The following is a 22532-nucleotide window of genomic DNA, read 5'->3' as shown; positions in this document are numbered from 1 at the left end:
TAATTTCTATGCCCTATTTTACATCAACAAAATGCATCTCTCGTTGATTTTACAGGTGACAAAAGCATGGATGGAAAAAGCGAGAGGTTATAGGGGATCACCTCCTGAGCAACCAGCACCATAAAAAGGTTTTACATGAAAGAAGTGAATCTGTCATAAAGATCTCAGAATTACACCATCCATATTTAGAAGTCTGAGGTGGTCACAAACTGGTAGTGGAGAAAATATCAGCAATCAGACTGTGATAATTAATGAAAACTGAGGTCTTATAAGCAAAGTGTAGATCATCTGTAGGTCCAATGGAAGCACTAATTATAAGAAGGAATCGGCCAACAGTCACGTTGAAATATTTACAAGACTATGTTTGTGTAAGGACACACACATCTATGCATTGCCCTTGAAAAATCCCTCCATTGTAAATTATTTGTGATGGTACATGGGAGTAGAAATCTGAAGATTACATTTAGTTTTCTTTACCCAATGCATGGAAAAGCCAATTAAAATCCTTCTTGTGTCACTCACTGTAAGAAATGTTTTAGTCACTAAACCAGTTCGGCCCTCCATGAGCAGAGCAACACTGAAATGCATCAAGAAATTTGTGCAGCAAATCCTCGGTTGCCTTTGTGACAACCTATAACATCCTGAAAGAAGTGATTCTGGGTACGCTGCAATATATCCAAGAATATGAGAGTTTAATATTGAACATGATATGATCATCGAGGTGCACATGTAATTGGTGACCGTTTATTTTGTTTGATATTATCCTCCCAAATTAACCTTATCAGTGCTCCATTTGTTAGAATATTATCGTAATGTATATTAGTAAATGTATTACTCGCTTGTATTTGTGAAAGTTTTGAATTTAAACCAGAATACAAATTTCTTTTTTAAATTGTTAGAAAAGCTTCAAACAAAAAATAATAGCTGCATTAAATTCTGAACATGGAAGAAAGTACATATCAATGCCCTGAATTTCAGACGAGGTTAAGTTTGAAAAACAATTTTAATCTACCTGGGCGACGCTACAATGGGAAAAACAAATATCAGTGCCTAACATGTCATAAAACCTTCAGATATAAAAGCTTTTTAACTATCCATGAAAGGTCACACACTGGGGAAAAACCATATCAATGCTCAGAATGCCCAAAAAGCTTTAGTCACAAAAGCCAACTAACGGAACATGAGAGATGGCACACAGGTGAAAGACCCTACAAATGCACTGAATGTCAGAAAGGCTACCGTGCTAAAAGCCAACTGACACTACATGAGAAAAACCATAAAGGAGGAAACCCCTATCGGTGCACAACATGTCAGAAAGGCTTCAGGAATAAAGGCGCTTTATCTATCCATGAAAGGACACACACTGGGGAAAAACCGTATCAGTGCTCAGAATGCCCGAAAAGCTTCAGACAGAAAGTACATTTAATGGCACATCAGAGATCACACACAGGTGTAAAACCCTATGAATGCACTACATGTCATAAAAGCTTCCGTCATAAAAGCCATCTGACACTACACGAGAGAACCCACAAAGAAGAGAAACCTTATGAGTGCACAACATGTCAGAAAAGCTTCAGGGATAAAGGTGGTTTAGCTATCCATGAAAGGACACACACTGGGGAAAAACCATATCAATGCTCCGAATGCCCCAAAAGATTCAATCTAAAATCCCAGCTAATGTTACATGAGAGGTGGCACACAGGTGAAAAACCCCATCAATGCCCCGAATGTCAGAAAAGCTACAGTGTTAAAAGCCAACTGACCAAACATGAGAGAACCCACACAGGAGAAGTCCCTTATCAGTGCACAACATGTCAGAAAAGCTTCAGGGATAAAGGCGGGTTAGCTATCCATGAAAGGACACACACTGGGGAAAAACCATATCAATGCTCAGAATGCCCCAAAAGATTCAATCTAAAATCCCAGCTAATGATACATGAGAGATGGCACACAGGTGAAAAACCCTATCAATGCACTGAATGTCAGAAAAGCTACAGTGTTAAAAGCCAACTGACACTACATGAGAAAAACCATAAAGGAGGAAACCCTTATCAGTGCACAACATGTCATAAAGGCTTCAGGGATAAAAGCAGTTTAATTATCCATGAAAGGACACACACGGGGGAAAAACCATATCCGTGCTCAGAATGCCCAAAAAGCTTCAGACAGAAAGTCCATTTAATGGCACACGAGAGATCACACACGGGTGTAAAACCCTATGAATGCACTACATGTCAGAAAAGCTTTCGTCATAAATGCCATCTGACACTACATGAAAGAACCCACACAGGAGAAAAACCTTATTGGTGCACAACATGTCAGAAACGCTTCCGTCATAAAAGCCATCTGACCCAACATGAGAGAACCCACACAGGAGACAAACCATACCAGTGCATTGAATGTCAGAAAAGCTTTCACCGTAAAAGCCATCTGACAATACATGAGAGAACGCACACAGGAGAAAAACCTTATCAGTGTGATGTATGTCAGAAAAGCGTCTCTGATAAAAGGACTCTGGCCAACCATAAAAGAACCCACACAGGAGAAAAACCTTATCAATGCGATGTATGTCAGAAAAGCTTCTCTGATAAAAGGACTCTGGCCAACCATAAAAGTACCCATACAGGAGAAAAACCTTATCAGTGTACTGAATGCAAGAAAAGCTTCAGTCACAAAATGGGCCTGACGTTGCATAAAAGAACCCATACAGGTGAAAAACATCATCAGTGTTCTGAGTGTCAGAAAAGCTTCATTTATAAAACAGATTTAACTAGACATGAGAGAATCCACACCGGGGAAAAACCTTATCAGTGCTCTGAATGTCAGAAATGCTTCAATTCAACAAGCACTCTAGCTCAACATAAGAGAACCCACACTGGGGTAAAACCTTATCAGTGCTCTGAGTGTCAGAAATGCTTCTATTACAAAGGCAATCTAACTACACATGAGAGAACCCACACTGGGGAAAAACCATATCAGTGCTCTGAATGTCAGAAATCCTTCAGTTCAACAAGCACTCTAACTCTACATGAGAGAACCCACACCGGGGAAAAACCTTACCACTGCACTGAATGTCAGAAAAGCTTCAGCCTAAAAATTGCCCTAACTCAACATAAGAGAACCCACACTGGGGTAAAACCTCATCAGTGCTCTGAGTGTCAGAAATGCTTCTATTCTAAAGGTAATCTAACTCAACATAAGAGAACCCACACTGGGGAAAAACCTCATCAGTGCTCTGAATGTCAGAAATCCTTCAGTTCAACAACCACTCTAACTCAACATAAGAGAACCCACACCGGGGAAAAACCATATCAGTGCTCTGAATGTCAGAAATCCTTCAAATCTACGAGCAATCTAACTGTACATAAGAGAACCCACACTGGGGAAAGACCTTATCATTGTTCTAAATAGCTGAAAGACTTCACTGACAAAAGAGATCTAAGCAAATATAAGGATACCCACATGGGACTAAAAACCTCATCAGGCACTGAATGCAAGGACAACGTCGGTCTAAACGGCAATGTGACGCATCATGAGGAACACAGACAAGTAAATAACAGTGCACTGGTTGTTAGATAAGCTTCTGTTAGAAAATAGCCAGCTCACCATAAGAGAAACCACAATGGAGAAAACTCTTAGAAGTGCACTAATTAACAAAAAGGATTCTGTAAGAAACGGCAACTAACTCAGTGAGACCCCACAATGGAAAAAGCACTTACCAGTTCACTAAATGTCTGATAATACTTTAGTCAGAAAAGGCTAACCACTCACCATGAGAAAACCCAAAATGGAGAAAACTGTGGACTAAATATCAGAAAAGACAGCCAACTCAACATGCGAAAATAAAGATTTTCCAGAATAACTTCTACGAAAGTGTTGATTCGATTAAAGATATGGAGCAGGAATTATGCTTGTCTTTCTTTTATTTTAAATCCAAATAGAAGCTCAGCAGCAAGATTTTTGCACGTGCGGTATGGTAACATTGGTAACTTGAATGGTTGCAGAAATCCCATATAAACAGAAATATTTGAACATAATAAACAAACACAGTCCATAGAGTAATAAAGTCTCTGAAAAAATTCTGTTTCCCATAAGGCTTAGCCAAAGTCCATAACTAGTAACTGCACCATGTGACTGCAACAGCCAATGAGGTATAGGCAGTCCCTCCAAATAGGAGCTATCACTGAACCACTTCCTCTTTCGACACTGCGAACCATGAAGAACGAATAATGGATGTGTGTGCGGCAGTGCTTTGCAGCTGTGGACATCCTGTTGAAACTCCTCTCCGGTCAAGAGGGCTTGTCCGATGTCCCTTTCGGAAAATGAGAAAACATCACAGGGTTACCTGGTGTGCATAATAACCCTATTGGATGTGTGGGATGGAAAGAAATTACGTTCTTTATGAAAGAGGAATAATCGTAACTTTCAGAATAGCAGATTGAATAACTGTGCACCCTCCCGTTATTGTGCTGTTTAATTTCTTTAATTGGGCGGGATAATGCTTGCCTCTGTGTCTTTAATAGAATCAAGACTTTCTTAAAAGTTATTCTGGATCTTTATTCTATGTCAAGACTGGAGGCTCCCATTATGCTAGTTTAAAACTTACTTACCACTACAGTTGCGGTTTACTCTACCGGTTTTAGGTAGAATTGTTTGAAAACGGACTCTCCTGCCCAGTAGGCCATTCTCATAATGTCCTCTAATCGGACTCCAACTTGAAAGGACTTGGAGGACATAGTGCCTCTCACTGAGTGTGCTCCAAACGGATTGGTATCTATTCCTGCTTATGTGAGAGTCCAGCGTACCCAGGGAGCTAGGGTAGGGGTGGAGACTGCTTTATGTGGTTTACAGAGTGCTATCAAGAGCGGTAGCTGGACTTTCCATCGAAAATGTATTCATCAAATACATATACATTGAAATGTATTAATTGAATTGCTTTTCCATCGAAAAGCATATTCATTGAATGCATTTCGATGGATAATTTCGATGGATAATTATGGGTGGGGTTAAATTTAGGGTTAGGTTAGGGTTAGATTAAGGGTTACATTAAGGGTTAGATTTAGGGTTACATTAAGGGTTTGATTTAGGATTAGGGTTACGGTTGGGGGTAGGATTATTTTTAGAGTTAGGGCTAGGGTTAGATTAAGGGTTCAGGTTAGATTTCGGGTTAGATTTTGGGTTGGGTTATTAGTTTTAGGGTTAGATTAAGGGTTAGATTTAGGGTTGGATTAAGGGTTAGATTTAGGGTTGGGTTAGGGGGTTGCCCTTGGAGGTTGGGGGGGAACCCCCACAATAAACAATAAGCACTAAAACGTTTCATGAGGCTGGCCAGTGCCGAAATACTTAAAAGATTTTGGACTGGACAGCTCCATGTAATGTTATAACGTGCAAAATAAATGCATCGAAATGCTATCTTTAACATTTAAAAGTACATATCTATCGAAACTTGTCCATTCCTATTTTCGATGGATATGTACTTTTAATTCAAAAGACAGCATTTAGATGCATTTACATTCGTTGGATTTTTTTTAGATGGATTGTAATTTCAATGCATTATTGTAGATGCAAATACCATAAACCTCAAGAGCTGCCCTGTGCTGTTGGACCTGAGAGGCGAATTCACCTCTTGGAAGACCTTCAGGTATCTTACTAGACATAGTTTCAGTTGCTCGCTAAAGGCCGGATATGAAATCTCTCTTGAGTGGCACTTGGTTCTTCTGGATATGTGAAAACCTATTCCATCTGAAGAGAAAGTCCTACCTGCTAGGTCAAGAGCTGTATCGTCCGATACTTTTCTGCAGGAGACTAGGCATAGTAGAATAGTGAGCTTGCCCGAGAGGGCTGTACGGAATAGTTCCTCTTTACAAGGACAGGAAAGAAAAAAGTTAAGTTCCGTATTTGCGTCCCACAGTTTGTTGTAGCGGGCCGGAGGTGGTACTGTTAGACGTATACCTTTTAAGCAGTCTGCATACGAGATGGTGTTCCCCTGCTGGGCAGCCTTCCACAAGATCGTGCATGGCTGAAATTGCAGAAAGATGAGCATTCACTGTTCTGTAAGCCAGATAGCACTCTACTAGTGAAGCTAGAAAATTTAGAATCTCTTCTACAGGTGCTGAAACTGGTTGGAGATCCAGCTCCAAGCACCAGCGTGTCCGGGTGCTCCAAGAGTTAGCGTATCTCTTGGAAGTTGCGGGAGCCCAGCTCTCCTCAATAAGACTGACTGCCTTGCTTGAAATGCTGGGACCCTCCATCTTGCCCTGGTACGGTCAACGACCCGCTTAGGAGAAGGGGTGGCGTTGACCTGTCGGACCCGACAGCAGATTCAGAGATTGGGGTAGTAGGATTGTAAAATCTGATGAAAGTTTCATAAGAACTGGATGCCAAGTCTGAGAGGTCCAAACCGGGGCTATGAGGACTAGCTCTGTTTGCTCCTGGCAGGCCTTCTCCAGGGTTCTCGCTATCATAGTGAACGGGGGAAAGGCATAAGCAACCCCCCCAGTCCACCGTTGTCAAAAGACGTCTGTCGCAGTGGCCGCTGGATACAGTCTCCAGCTGTAGAATTCCAGGAGCTGGGTGTTGAGGTGAGGAGCAAAAAGGTCCCTGGACAAAGAACCCCATGTTTGCTGAAGGCGCATGAAGATCTCTCTGGCGAGTCTCCAGTCGCTGTAGTCTACCGAGTGCCGAGAGTGCCAGTCTGCCACCTTGTTTCTTAGCCCTGGAAGGTATTCCGCTGTTAGGAATATCTGGTGTTCCAGACAGAAATGGCAAAAATCCTTGTCTAGTTCTGCTAGAGATTTCGATATGGTGCCACCCAGATGATGGATGTATCTCATGGCAGAAATGTTGTCCATCTTGAGTAATATACAACAACTCACTCTGCCTCTGGCGAAAGATCGCACTATGAAGGAGCCTGCAAGAAGCTCCAGGCAGTGTATGTGAATCTCTAGCTCCTGGGAAGACCATGTCCCCCCCGTGGCCACGGAGCCGCATCTTGCTCCCCAACCTAAACAGCTTGCGTCCGATTCTATCACTATGTCGGGAGTCGAACCGAAGATCGCTCTGTCGTTCCAGGCATCCATGTGTGTGCGCCACCAGTTGAGCTCTGTTCTTGCTTCGGGCTAGAGGGCTAGGCGCAAAAGAGAGGTTGCGTCTCCGATGCTGACCTTTCAGTCTCTGTAATTCGCGTTAATGTAGCAGGCCGGGGAATATTGCCTGTATGGATGATGACCGGAGACCTATTACTGTCGCCAACTCCTGGAGGGAGATGGCGTTTCTATGAGGGAGACTGCGGATCGATCACCGAGTAGAGTGTATCCTGGGAGTTGGCAGACGGAGCTGTGAGTTCTGAGTGTCCACTATGAACCCCAGAAATTCCAGGCTCTTGGAGGGCGAGAGGATTGATTTCTCCCAGTTGATGAGGAAACCTAGGTTGTGAAATAGGTCTATGGTGAGCTGGGCTTGATGACTTGCCAGGTCCTCGGTCTGTGCCATGAGTATGATGTCATCGAGGTATATGGTAAACCTCACGCCTTTCTCCCTGAGATGTACTACGACCGGCTGTAGGAGTTTGGTGAAGCCCCAAGGTGCCGAGGAGAGCCAGAAGGGCAACCTTGTGCATTCCCAGTCCTGATTCGTCCATGTTAACCTCAGGTAACTCGCATGTGCTGGGTGGATGGGCACTGCTAGATATGCATCATTTAGGTCTAGGCCAATGAGCCTGTTGCCTGGTCTCAGAATATCCCTGAGCATGTGAATTCCCTCCATTTTGAAATGGCGGTAGACAATGAAGTTGGTGGTTTATTACACAGTGAACTTTTTGCTGCCTGCGCACCAGGAATATTGGGCTGAAGAATCTGCTGTGATCTGAGCATGGGCATATGGCGTCCTTTAGGTGTAGACTGCAGACTTTGCTGTCTAACGCTAAGGCGTCTGCGTACGACATTGCGATTTGTGCCGGCGAGGTGCGCTTGAAAAGGCTGGGCAAGAAATTCTAAGCAAAACCCTCTTGCGGTGTCTCTGACCCAGGCATCTCCTGATAAGGAGTCCCACACTTGCATGAAGAGAGCTATCCTGCCTCCTATGGGCGTTTGCGGCGCTGCCTTGTTTCCACTGACATGGAGCCTGTTGTGCTGGGTATCTTGCCGTCTTCTCCAGCCGCGGCCCCTTCCAATTCCTCAGGAAGGGAAAAAGGTGTCTGTTCTGTCCTGGCAGTAGTAATTTTGATCTCTTGATTGATGGGACATTCTATCGAAGGATGAGTGGCCCCTGCCTCGTCCAGCCCGAGGTAAAAACCTTAGTAGAGAACTTTTTTTTTTTATTGAGGCTTGTGCTTTATCTAAAGCAGTGAATGTGCGACAAATGTTGACATTTCCTTAACGAAGGGCCGCCAAACAGCCCTGTGCGGCTGTGCCTGATTCAGAGTGGCGAGTTCCCCAGGTTTAGGGTCTATTTTCATAAGGATGCCCTTCCTATGTTCGGCTGAAATAGCGCAGTTGGCATTACCGAGCAAGCAGAGGGCTCGTTGAGGCCATCCTGATAGGGTGGTTGGGTCAATTGGTTTCCCTGTGTCCAGGGCTTTCTCAGCGAGGTCCATGATTTTAGCTAAAGGACCTGTAATGTCTAGGACTTTGTCCTGACAAGACCTGCAGGCTCTGTTGATGCCTTTCTTGGGGTCCTTGCTGTTCTTAACCAGGAAGGTGATCATTTATGCATCCAGCTCAGCTCTGGGATCTCGGGATGGGGACATTCCGCTTTTAGCTTGGCCCGGACCTCTTTATCCAGGGGCTGGCAGAGCCTGTCTTTTTAAAAAAAAAAAAAAAAAACATTTCTTTTTGCTGGCAGAGGCATATAGCATACACATACATCAGAGCAACCAGTGAGTTCAATACATGCATAAATAAATACAGTGGTAGAAAAAGACCATGATGTAACAACAGGTGGGGAATAAGGCATCGCGGTGTATCATAACGCGTCAGGACATTCATGAGAGGTCTGGGAGGGACTATCTACGGAGGAGGTCTCGTCCAGGCTATGCAGGTAACTGGTGAAAGCAGTCCAAATGTGTTTAGGGCGGGAGCGAGCTGGGATCATACTAAAGAACTCCTCTTCACAATTACAGGACCAGGTGAGTAGGTTTAACCACTTCTGGAATGAGGGGGGAGAAGAGCTCTTCCAGTTCTGTAGAACACACTTCTTGGCCACTATGCAGCTCACATTCAGAAATGTGGCCCCCTGAGCCTGCCACACCCCGAACAAAACACTCATCGGGTCTAGGTCAAAAACAGTGTCATAGATTTCAGATAGTGTCTCCAGGATCTTGCCCCAGAATTCTGCCAACCTCGGGCATTCCCAGAACATATGTAAATGATCAGCGCCCTCTGTACCACAGCGAGGGCAGGGTTGCAGGGTGGTTCGAGCAAACCTGGAAATCCTGTGCGGGGTATAATACAGTCTGTTTAACAATTTGTATTGCATGGTTCGGTAGCGAAAGTTGAGGGAGACTCTGTTAGTGTGTGAGCACATTTTCCCCCATAAGTGGTCAGTGAGCTGCAAATCCGGCTCGGTCGCCCAGTCATCCCGGGCCCTGGAGGGTTGGAGTGGGGCACCCATCAGCAAAAGCTTGTACAGTGAAGGGACCATCCCACGGGCGCCACCCGAATTAGCAATGTAGGCGATCCCTGGGGAGTCCGGGGGCTCTTTAGGAAAACCAGGCCAAGCAGTTCGGAAGGCGGCGCAGAGTTTATAGAATTGCAGAAGTTCCAATACCGAACCTGAATGGCCCGGTCTCCACGTCTCTGGAGTTATAAACTGCCCATCCGGGTAGAAGTCCGTTAGAGCGAGGTACCCCAGGGCCTCCCAGTGTCGCGCCAGGGCTGTGTCATGTGTGTGTTCCAGCCCGGGAAATCTCCAGGCGGGGAGCCACTTGTAGTATGGCTGCTGTTCGGCACAAGCCTTAAATATTCGACCCCAAGCATGCACAGTGGTTCGGACCGGGTCAATGGGCGAGTCCGGTACATACTGCTGGTGTAGTATTAATGACATTACGTTGTTGCCTGCTGCCGCCAGAATTTCCAGCTTGACATGGGGGCGAAGAGGGGGCCCAGGATACCAATACGAAGTGAATTGCGCTTGTGCCACAAGCCAGTACCGCAGCAGGTCAGGGGCAGTGAACCCCCCCCTCTATCGTAGGGGAGTGTCATGTCAGACCCAGACCATTTTTTGCGCACAGCGCCAGAGTGCCATAAGAACGGTGTGCACAATTTGTGCAGTCTTGTAAAATATTTCTTCCCTGGCCAGACGGGCAGATTACTGAATATGTACAGCAGCTTGGGGAGCAGTACCATCTTAATAAGTGAGAGTTTCCCGGCAAGTGACAGTGGAAGGGAGCGCCATCATGCCATTTTGGCTTCAGCCTGCTGTGCCGCGGCCAGGTAGTTGCCTGCTTGCAATGTGTCCTTGGTCAGGGACACTTGGACCCCTAGGTACTTAATCCCATCGGGCGACCAGCAGAGTGTATACTCAGTGGCAGGTTGTTGGGTGGAACTGGTGAGGGGAAAGAGCTCAGATTTGGTGTAATTTATGGTGAATCCAGAGTGTGTACCTATGCGAGTGTTGTCGTGTAAAATTGGATCGAGGTGAATAGCGGGGTCTCTGATGAACAATAATACGTCATCCGCATATAGCGAAATAATCTCAGGAGTGTCTTTCAACCGTATCCCCCTGTGTGAGTGGTGCGCCCTAATGTGGTCGGCCATTGGCTCTATCACCGGGCCGAAAAGTATTGGGGAGAACGGGCAGCCCTTTCGGGTGCCTCTGAAGAGTGGGATCAGGCCCGACGTAAGGGAATTGACTCAAACTCTGGCCACTGGGAAAGTATATAGTAACTTAATATATCCGATCATGTCAGGCCTGATGCCCATAGTTTCCAGTACCAGCCACATGTACTTCCAGGACACCATATCGAATGCCTTCTGGGCATCAAGTGTGACTGCAACTGCATTCATGCCCAGATCAATCCGTGCCATCACTTTGAGCAGCCAACTGATGTTAAAGGAAGTGGATCTCCCTGGTACAAAGCCTGATTGGTCGTCATGGAACATGTATGTCATGACTGGAAGGAAGCGGTTAGCTATTACTTTGGCAAAGATTTTAGTGTCCAGATTCATTAGCAAGAGGTGCCTGTAGGATCCGCACTCATCGCTGGGTTTACCGGGTTTGAGTAGCACCATTATGACGGCCTCGCGTAGTGATGGGGGGGGAAGGGTCGTTAACCAGAGCGACTCGTCCCATACTTCAAGTAGTTTAGGGGCCAGTATGGCTACGTGTTCCTGGTAGAATTCTGCCGTGAGCCCGTCGGGGCCCGGCGCCTTACCCTTAGGGAGACTGGATATGGCCTTGACTATTTCGTCTAGTAGGATTGGGGAATCTAGTTGGTCTCTGGTTGCGGGGGAAATACAAGTAGTGGGTATCTGTTCGAGGAGGTCCCTCATGTGGGGTTCACTATGTTCGGGGGGTTGGGAATATAGTTCTGTGTAGAAGTCTGTAAAGACTGCTACGATCTGCTGGTCGGACCATAGTACTGCACCCCAGCAATCCTTGACACAAGTGATCTGAGTTTGGCCCCACTCCCCCTTGTCAGAGCAGCCAGTGTTTTGCTGGGTCTATTACCCTCTCCATACATCCGCGCAGCTTGTGGATGGCTAAAGTATGGGACTTCCCTGGTGGCATGTTCATTAAATGATTGGAGTGCTTCGCTAATTTGGGAGAGGGTAGCAGGGTCAACTGATGTCGGGTTGCCCGCTCTAGTTCGCGTAGTCTGGCTTCAGAGCGGCCGAGGGCTGTTCTTCTAGTTTGGAGCACTCCCGCCTCCTTAGATATGGACATTCCCCTGATAAAGGCTTTGAAGGCATCTCATCGGACTCCCATGGTAGTGGACTGGGGTGTATTATGCTCAAAGGAGGACTGGATGTCAGCAAGGATGTCTGCCTTAAACACAATATCCTGCAGGGCGGCAGACTTGAATCACCAAGTGTTAATGGTAGGGGCATGTATTCCCAGTTCCAGGGATAGCATGATTGGGGCATGGTCCGACAGAGTGCGAGCAAGTATTTGTGTTTCCTCCACCCTGCCCAGCATTCCGCTTGACAGCAGAAACATGTCGATTCTGGAGGAACTAGCGTGCACTGAAGAGTAGTGGGTATATTCCTGTGTTTGCGGATGTAATGTCCTCCATACATCTCGGATATCGAGCGTTGCGCTGTGTGCTAGCAGTCTACGTGCTGGACCAGACAGTAGTCTGGGAGCTGTGCCTGTTCTGTCCAGTATGAAATTCGTATCCCCTCCCCAGATAATCTGCACCCCCACATAGCCCAGCAATATAGATGCCACCAGGTCTACAAAATCGGGGGAGTCTACATTAGGACCATAAGTGTTCACCAAGAGATATTCTCTATTAGCAATTGCCCAGTGTAATATAATATATCTACCCTCCGGGTCAATGTAGCTCTTGTGAAGTACAAATTTGAGTGATTTGTGAATCATTGTCAGCACCCCTCTGGCCCGAGTGGAAGAGTATGAGGTAGAATACCTGTTGGGACCCCAAGATGGCGCCATACACTTTGTCAAAGGGCCCGTATAGTGTGTTTCCTGCAAGAGTAGTATTTTACATCCATATCGATTAGCGTAGACCATGATTTTACGGGCCTTAGTGTAATTACTCAAGCCCCGAATGTTCCAGGACATCACCATAGTAGGCATTCTAGGTGTCTAGGGTACATCCCACCACTGTTGTCGTAGAATATGTTTACCACGGGGACTGCCGCTCTGAGGGGCACCCCGATGCCATGTGATCTGCCAGTCTGCCTCTGCCTTTTCCAATAACATTTCTCACCCCAGTCCTGCCCCCTTACCCTACCGCCCCTTCCTGGTAGGTAGTGTTCCCAGCCTCCCCCCTCCCTGCAGAAGCAGAACTCCCCATGAACCAGGGGTCAGCGGGAGAGTCCCAACATGGGTCCGCCTAGCTAATGGCCCAACTGGGGCCAATACCCAACATCAATCTAACAAGAGTGAACATTGCAATCGCAGTGGGGTGCGCTGTTGCCGTGTGGTGGACACCTAAACAAATGCAAATGACACAGAGTATCAAGCGGTACATTGGTCAATGGAACGCATAGTAATCACATTTTTCCCACACCACCAGGGACATGGTAAGAGGGGCTTGGTCCGGGGACAGAACGCCCCAATCATGAGTGGTCAGTACCCAGGGACATGGGAGCAATTGGTTAAGCCTCAAGAGCAAGTATGAGCCTGTGTCAACAGGTAGGCATTGTATGGTGAGGAACAGTTAATGGCCTCTGGTGGGGCGCTTGCCAGGTGTGATTGTCTCAAGTGACAAATGTGTATGCGTAGTTGAACCAGTAAGATGTTGTTACCATCAGCACATTGAAGAACAAGCAGTAGTGAACAGATTACATAAATTCTAGGTAGCTGAGGCTCAATCATCGACCATGGGGTCTCCATTTGGATTGTGAAGTGGTATCTGTGACTCTGTAAATTTCACAGCTTCCTCCGGGACGGTGAAAAAGTACTGTTTTTCCTTGAAGGTAATCTTGAGCCGGGCCAGGAAAAGAATTGCGTAAGGGACGTTGCGCTCTCGTAACAGTTTCTTGACTCCTAGGAACTGACACCTCTCCTGTTGCACCCCAAAAGAGAAGTCGGGGAATATACGGATGGTGTGTGAGTCAAGGCGCAGGTCGCCTTTCTCGCGCGACAGGTGAAGGATAAGGTCCCTATCTCTGTAGTTGAGAATTCTAGCGATGATGGGCCTGGGAAAGTCTCCTGGTTTGGGGCGTGGTGATAGGGCCCGGTGAGCCCGTTCGACCGTGATGTATGGGGACAGGGCGGGATCACCCAGTAGATCTTTAATGAAGTTCTCGACTGCCATTTCCATACGCCCCTTAAGGGCATTTTCAGGGACCCCAACAATGCGAAGGTTGTTCCTGCGCGGTCACCACACTTCGCCTTCACCATTTTCATATCTCGGGTCAGAGTGGCCACCATGTCCTGCAGAATCTGCAGCCCCTCCTCATTTGCCCCAATTCGATTTTCCGTCTTGGTGATCCTAGTCCCTGCTTGATCAACCCGTGATTTGAGGGATGCAACGTTGGCGTTTATATCATCCAGTTTCTCATGGAAAGAGGCAACATTTTTGGCCATTGATTCCATCATCGCAGTGAGGTCGGGGTCCGTGCACTGGAGAGAGGCTTGGGTTCAGGGTCCTCCTGGGCGGATGTCGCGAATCCCGGGTCCGCTCTTGGGTAGCCTTTGCAATTTTGTCCATGGCGCCCACCTTATTGGCCCCTCTGGATCTGTTAGACATTACAAGTGTGGTAGGGGGTGCCGAAGCAGTCGAGGATGGCGCAGCGTAAAGAGCAGGGGTGTAGCACCAAGTTTTGGTGCCCAGTGGCCGCAGGACTGTGTAGTAGAGAAGAAGTAGGGGTAGCCAGTGGCACAGCGGATGTATTCAGGGTTTAAGTCATGGTGAGGCTGCAATATGGACACAATGGGGTCAGTAGTTTGTGCAGCCCTCCAGCGTTAAGGATGTCAGGGCAATGACGAGTTGCATCATCGCGCTGCCAGGGCGATGTTAGGCGTAATTGGTGAAGTGTGGTGCCTGCCGGATCAGCAACACAGTGTTAAAGAGGCGGTGTTATTGTGGGCACCTTAGCTGACAGATGAAAACGTAGATGGGATCCACAGTCCTGCAACCACAATCAGGCTTCGGTTGACATTGGACCCTTGAGCCGGATATAGCAGGGCTGTTGGCAGGCGAAGCAGTGTGGTGCCCACCAGCCAGAGGCGTAGTAGCCAAGATAAGGTGTGGCTGTAGGCAGTCCTGGGGAAGAGTGGATGTACTAAGTGGGGCCCGCGGCCCTGTAGACACAATCAAGCCACAGTCATTGTTGGGGCCCAGGGGTCGGGTGTGCCAGGACCTGCAGCCTGGTCCAGTCAGTGGGGCAGCCGTGGCGCCTCCGTCGCGCCGGAAGGGCACCCGCGTGTGAGCAGCAGCGCGTGGATGGCCAATGTGGGAGAGTCAATGGGGGTCAGCCCCCCCAGCTCCTCACCTGCCCCGCGAGCACGGACCTCGGCCCGCGGGGTATGCTGCTGGATCCTGCAGCCGTCGGTGTCCAATGTGTGGGGGCTCAGAGCGGTTCCAGACCACCAGGCGCGGCGGTCCCAGAGGCGGTCCTCCGCCAGTAGTCACTCACCTTCACACGGGAGGCAGGGCCGGGCCGCAGCACCGCACAGCAGGGAGGAGGGGCGGTCATGACCACCAGACCAGGCGCGGCCCCAGCCCCCCAGTGCAGCAGTTGGCGGGGGGGAGGGGGTTGTGTAACACAATCACAGCCGCCCACAAGGATCGAGTGTCCGGGGCAGGCAGGCACAATCCAAGCGCGCCACTGACGAGCGGCACAGCTTCCCGCAGAGGCGGCTCCAGCCAGGTCTCCGACAGCGCCGGGGTCCGCCCGAAGATCAGGCCCCAACTTCAACAAGGCACAGCGGGTCCCCCAGAGCCCGATTGTAGCTGGAATCAGATCGGGACAGGCAGTATGATGTCGGCAGTAGTCTGGGTTAATTTAGGGTGATTGGAGCAGCGCGGTCCGCCAATGTGGCCGGATCTGAGTCCACGCTCCACGGAGCTCCACAGCTAGGCAGCTATTTTCGGGCTTCTCAACAGCGCCCCCCCCGGCAGAGCCTGTCTTTGATGTACTCCAAAACCCTGGATGACGGAGCCCAGTCTGATGTTCTGGGGTTAATCAATTCTTCAGGAACAAACATTCAAGAGCATAATGCTCACCAGGCTGCTATTTGGGAATGGGGGCTGCCGCATTCCAGATGTGCTGGGTCTTGATCCTGCGTCCTGTTCCTCCTCATCCTCTGTGAATTAGAGAGTCTGATCATCGTTGTGATCCCCGTCCTTGATTCTCATCATCATCCGTGCCCTGTTGATCCTCCTCCGGGCTCGAGGGTCTAGCACCCACTTTATCCTCCTCCGGGTGAGAGGGTCTTGGTTCGGAAGGAGTCTCCTTCCTGGTCAAAAAGGTTTTCTTGAGCCTTGAGAAGGCATCTATGATGGCGGTCGTGGCTGAGGTTGAGGCTGATTCTGACTGGCTCTGGGCAGTCAGAGAGTCCTCTTTTCTCTTTCTAGCCGGTGTACTACCCCCTTCAGCAGCACTCTTCCTCTTCTGAGCTCTCTTTGCCCTGCAGGGGTGCTCCCTTTAGGTGTGCCTCCATATTGTCCAGACATAGTTGGATAGGTAGCAGCATGTCTGCCACTGCTTTTTTAATGGTAGTCTCCACTGAGGAGCCAAGCACTCTTTTAAAACTGTCTGCCAAAGCCATATCCTGCTCTTCATATCGCTCCTCCTCCACAAATTCCGGATCAGTTTGGGGGGTGTATTGTGCCGCCATATATATTCCTGAATTTGTTTATATGTAATCCCTTTTTTTGTTTGTTATATGTAATCCCTTTTTTTGTTTGTTTTTTCTTGTTTCAGTATAATTGTCTATCAGGGGAATAAAAGAAGCCTTCTCGTGTTTTATTTATATATATATATATAGTAAAAAAAAGGTTAGCAGAAATTGAATACATTTGGAGATAAATCCTCTTTTACGGGTGTCTCCGGCGCTCGCTGCCTGTTAGAATCTTTTGAATCAAAGGAAATGCGTCACCGAGCACCGGAGGCGAGGAAAAGGACCAAACGAGTAAAGGCTCCCTCTGCTGGCATATTGCAGCCACGAGCGAGGGCCTCAGCTGAGGTAACGCATAATGCGCGGCCTCCTCTTTCCCAGCGCCAAGGTAAGAGACGGGTGTGGGAAGGAGGGGCTCGAGAGAAGGGGAAGACAAAATCACGCGGAAGCGTGAAACAGAAGCCGGGGGCTCAGCATGTATAATGCAAGCCCTCCGGCACCAGCTCGTACCCCAGGAATGCAGATTAGAACAGCTGCAATGTCCACATGTAAAATGCGAGGCCTCCAGCACCCTCTGAGGACAGCAGCTGATGTCGGATAAGGCCGCAAGAATTACAGCGGAAAAACGAATGGTGAGGAAATAATTTCATAAGATGCAGTTGAGTGTCTAATAAAAAGTTATTATCATAATCGGAGCATGAAGGCTCTGGATAGTAATGCCAAATAAACAGTAACGGGTAATGAAACGGTAAGAAAAATTTCACTTATCTATTGCTGTGAGCTGCAAAGAAAGAGGAAGTAGTTCAGTGATAGCTCCTATTTGGAGGGACTGCCTATACCTCATTGGATGTTGCAGAGACTAGTTATGGACTTTGGCTAAGCCTTTTTCAGAGACTTTATTACTCTATGGACTGTGGTTGATTTGTTCAAGCATTTTTGTTTATATGGGATTTCTGCACCCATTCAAATTACCAATATTGATATAGAAGTCGCAATGGGGTGGGGAATCCATTATCTGTACAATGTATTATTATTAAATATCAGAAAAGCTTAGTGAGAATATGCAATCAACTCTACATGATACCCCACAATGGATAAAACACTTATCAGTGACCAGAATATCAGAAAAGCTTCCGTCAGAAAGACCGCCAATTCACCATGAGACCCCACAATGGAGAAAACGCTTTTCAGTGCACAGAATATCAGAAAAGAATCAGTCAGAAAAGGCAACCAAGTCAACATGCAAGAACCCACAATGGAGCAAACGCTTATCAGTGTACTTAAGATCAGAAAGGTTTTGGCAAGAAAAGGCACCAAACTCACCATGCACGAACCCACAATGCATAGAACCAATAATAGTGTACTGAATATCAGCAAAGCTTCAGTAAAAGAAGGCAACCAACTCGCCATGAAAAAACGCACAAAAATTAAAACCTCTTCAATCAGAAAACCAATCTGAACCCACATGTGAAATCCCACACCACACAGGAGAAAAACATTATTGGTGCACTGAATGGCAGAAAAGCTAAACTCTTATTCTGACACCAGATACCTCACATAAGAGAAAAACATCATCAGTTCACTGACTGTGAGAAGAAAATTATATTTCGTTTTTTAATACAGCTTTACGGGTGGGTGGTGGAAATGAAAACCCACTTTGTTAAACCATTGCATATGCACAGAACGTTATAGGAATTAGTATGCCAATGGCTAATGAAGCATAGATGGGTTTATAATTCTATCAGAGCAGGGAGCGTAAACATGTTAAATACAAAAAGAAAACTAGGCTGGTGTATTCAATCTTGTTTCAGAAGTGCGCACATGCTTCATAGAATGTTTATTTAATAACTTCTTAGATATGTATTCAGCTTATCACATTCTTAAACCACGAATCCACACTATGGGGATATTTGGCGATACAAAGTGGTGCAATTGGCAAGTGTTGTAAGGTACATGCAAACTATGAAAGTGAGTTGTCTCCCATTTTCTTAAGTATTAAAGAGGATTCCTACTGTGGTTGGTTGAATCTTCTTTAAAAATGTATATCAAATTGTTCGAAATCCAGGAAAATTGGGAAACTATTTTTGACAGGGTGCAAACAAATGTAATGAGAACTTCGAGTAGATGATTACTGGGGCAATGTGAGAAAGGTCTTATGGATTAATTTATCAATCAGGGTGTTGTCTGAAGATAGATATTTTTATTCTGTTGCAGTTTTAATTTGCCTGGCTTCAGAAATGTGTCGATGCCTTTGACATCCCTTTCAACAGTGTTATTCTCAATTCGACCTCAATTACATTGCAATTTTTGTGTGATTTGAACTATGGTGTTTTCCCAGCAAATCTAAGTATTGTAGATAAACTGAATTTACAGGTTTTGGATGTTATTCATATTTTTATAAATATGTACCTATTTTTGAGGGCTTAGGTTTTCCCTGAATTGTATGTATTTAAAAACATATCCAGTTATTACACATTAATTTACTTCAGTACCTCTTGGTGGCAGGAAATAGCATATTAGATTGGCTTACGTACAGATGTCAGTACTTAAGTATGGTGCAGAGAATCGACTTACAGTTTCAAATGGGATTTGCCCGAAAAATTGGTGCACCCTTCTCTGCAATTGTGTGTAGGATGAAGACTCTCTTCTTGATAGAAGCAAGTTTATTACACCGGTTTTATCTCACAAGAATTTCAAAAGACTACATTTGTTAACTTTTGTAAACATTTTTTACCAATGTGTTTTTTTTAATCTTGTATTTGAATATTACCCATAGATAATGGTTATCTGTTCAAGATGCTGTTAAAGATGTTATACATGATGGTAATGTCTGAAATAAACTTAATCTGATTTTGTATATAATGTACAATGATTTATACAGCATGTATGTTTGCATTAGAGATGTAATGATTTTTGAGTGCTCAGTATTTCTCCGACTTGTTTAAAATCATATCCAGTTATTACAAATTAATTTACTTCCAGCACCTCTGTGAATGTGTTGAGAGCTTTCTCGTATTAGTTGCAAGAAATGTCATATTCCAGAGTGGTCTGCTCCAGTGAGGCGGAGAGAATTCCCTGAACCCCGAAAGAGGGGTGTGCTCCACTGAGCGGAGAAGGGGCACCCTGTGCCCCCAAAGTGAGGTCCTCTCTACTGAGGGGGGAGAGGAACTCCCTGAATCCCAAAAGTGGGGTCTGTTCCAGTAATGGGAGAGGAGTTCCTGAAACACTAGAAGAGGAGTCTACTCAAGTGAGGGGGAGAAGAGCCCCCCTGAATCTTAACAGTGGAATCTGCTCCAATGAGGGGGGGGCGAAGAGGGCATTATATCCCCGGGAGAGTGAGCAGGGCAGTATATCACTGGGCTAGTGAGCCAGGCACTATATTACTGAGTGTGGATTGGTGAACAGTCACTATATCCCTGGGATAGTGAGCAGGTTACTATATCACTGGGTGTGGATTGGTGAACAGGGCACTATATCCCTGGGAGAGTGGGCACGGCACTATATCACTGGGTGTGGATTGGTGAGCAGGGCACTATATCCCTGGGAGAGTGAGCAGGGCACTATATTACTGGGTGTGGATTGGTGAACAGGGCACTATATCCCTGGGAGAGTGAGCAGGGCACTATATTACTGGGTGTGGATTGGTGAGCAGGGCACTATATCCCTGGGAGAGTGAGCAGGGCACTATATTACTGGGTGTGGATTGATGAGCAGGGCACTATATCACTGGTGTGGATTGGTGAACAGGGCACTATATCCCTGGGAGAGTGAGCAGGGAACCATATCCCTGGGAGAGTGAGCAGGGCACTATATCGCTGGGTGTGGATTGGTGAGCAGGGCACTATATCCCTGGGAGAGTGAGCAGGGCACTATATCACTGGGTGTGGATTGGTGAGCAGGGCACTATATCCCTGGGAGAGTGAGCAGGGCACTATATCACTGGGTGTGGATTGGTGAGCAGGGCACTATATCCCTGGGAGAGTGAGCAGGGCACTATATTACTGGGTGTGGATTGGTGAGCAGGGCACTATATCCCTGGGAGAGTGAGCAGGGCACTATATTACTGGGTGTGGATTGATGAGCAGGGCACTATATCCCTGGGAAAGTGAGCAGGGCACTATATCACTGGGCTAGTGAGCCAGGCACTATATTACTGAGTGTGGATTGGTGAACAGTCACTATATCCCTGGGATAGTGAGCAGGTTACTATATCACTGGGTGTGGATTGGTGAACAGGGCACTATATCCCTGGGAGAGTGAGCAGGGCACTATATCCCTGGGAGAGTGAGCAGGGCACTATATCACTGGTGTGGATTGGTGAGCAGGGCACTATATCCCTGGGAGAGTGAACACAGCACTATATCCATAGGTGAGGACGAGTGAGTAGGTCACAAGATCCATGAGGGGAGAGCCCCTAGGCCTCGGAAGAGGAGAGAAGGCGAGCCCCATTGAAGAGGAGGACCTTTGGGACACTTGGCAAAGGGAGGCAGCCCTAAATGCTAAAAGAGGCAGAAGGGCCCAGTGACCCCCTGTGACTGCCTTTTTCTTTACTGTCCATTGTTGATAATCCTGAGTTCAAAGACGACGACTCCTAAGAATGTTTGTTACAGCCATTCTGAACCAATTTCTATGCAATAGTCTTATATTTTACTTTTGTTTAATAAAAACCATGTAAGCTTAGTTTCCTGTCAGTAGTTGTGTGTTCTCTTTTCCGTTTGACATGTGCTATCATCTGTGGGATCGTAGAACATGATACAAAGTTCGGCCCATCTCTGATCAAATTTTTTCTTTTCGTCCCTTAAGACCAGAGTTCAGGTTTGTGCCACTCTTCTTTAATATGCCATCCACAGAAAGTTTAAGTAAGGTTCTCCAGACCCACCTCTGGCTAGGGCTCGAGACAGCTGTGTTAGGAGAGAAACCTGGAATACATGGATTACTTTTTCACCTCCTGACCCCTCCGGTCCTCATCCCAACTCATAGCTCATCCTGGAAGAACTCTTATGCTATACATAGCGCTTATTAATATCGGGTCGAGTGAAGGTTTATGCAAATATGCAAACAATGCAAATAACTGCTGCAAGCAAGCATGAAAAAAGAACCTTAGTGAGGTTTGGTGGGGGATTCCCCAACCACGAGAATGTTGTCAAAATAATTAGCAAAAATTGCACATTTCACACTATCCTTTTCAGCGGAAATTGTATAAAGAATGCATAGGGTTTGCATGCCATTCTGTAGGTGGAATACATCAAACACTGCATGGTCACCAGCACTGCACAAGCGAGCTACTGCATGAATGCATCACCCTGCAGCCCAGGGATAGTCCTCCCTTTCTGCACCATGAATAGCTAGAGTTCATCTTCAGTTCTTAACCAACAAACCGCTGCATCCTGTGGTGGTCCTTGAGGATTATGGGAATCTTCAAGAAGACAGTTGAGGTACCTGTTGTTTGGCCCCTCTCTCAAATGAAATGGCAGCCTCTTAACCAACGCCTTCTCTATGTTCAAGGTTTACTGCATATTTCCTCCTGGTATAGAGGCAATTCACAATGCAGAACCCATATTCCGGCTCGATGGCTCTTCATGTTTCTTTTATTGTACTTTTTGCCAACTGCAGCTCCCTTACAGGTTTTGATCAGTGTACATTTATTGTGTTCAGGGTCCCACCAAATTGATAAATATATTTTAGCGGTTATCATTGTCGGACTGGGGCATGCAATTGTCGAGAACACAAATGAAAAAGTGTCCCACAGTTGCAAATAGCAATTCATTCCATTTGTGACAGACTGAGTAGTACACAAGGGTGAGGATTTTATGAAATGTGATGCAAGTTGAGCATTTTAAAGAATATTTATGCAGTAACACTGGTCCAAACTCCTAGCCGCATGGTGAAGTAACTTATCAAAACTGGCCCACATGCACCAAAAATGTGGCCCAGACAAGCATATTGCGTTTTTACCAGTGGATGGGCTGAGCAGCGCGAGGCTTTGGTGTCATCCGAGCCAGCAGCGACGCACACCACCCCTGGGGGTCCAGGTCTGAGGGCATGGGATGCATAGCTCTCAA

General features: G+C 46.6%; 1 protein-coding gene across 3 annotated transcripts in view; it reads left to right on the top strand.

Moving 5' to 3' along the window:
* LOC138570249 (zinc finger protein 850-like) overlaps nt 1–21150 on the top strand; it is a 128453-nt gene extending 107303 nt beyond the window's left edge. For all 3 annotated transcript variants that reach the window (XM_069649001.1, XM_069649000.1, XM_069648999.1), the window contains one exon: nt 56–21150. In XM_069649001.1, coding sequence (XP_069505102.1) covers nt 943–3411 — 2469 coding nt within the window. In that variant the 5' untranslated portion in view covers nt 56–942 and the 3' untranslated portion in view covers nt 3412–21150. The remainder of the gene's footprint in view (nt 1–55) is intronic.
* Nucleotides 21151–22532: the final 1382 nt, after the last annotated feature.

The sequence above is a fragment of the Ambystoma mexicanum genome, chromosome 2q (assembly GCF_040938575.1).
Source record: "Ambystoma mexicanum isolate Mex_15411 chromosome 2q, UKY_AmexF1_1, whole genome shotgun sequence".
NCBI classification, from domain to species: Eukaryota; Metazoa; Chordata; class Amphibia; order Caudata; family Ambystomatidae; genus Ambystoma; species Ambystoma mexicanum.
This window is presented reverse-complemented; position numbering and strand designations above follow the sequence as displayed.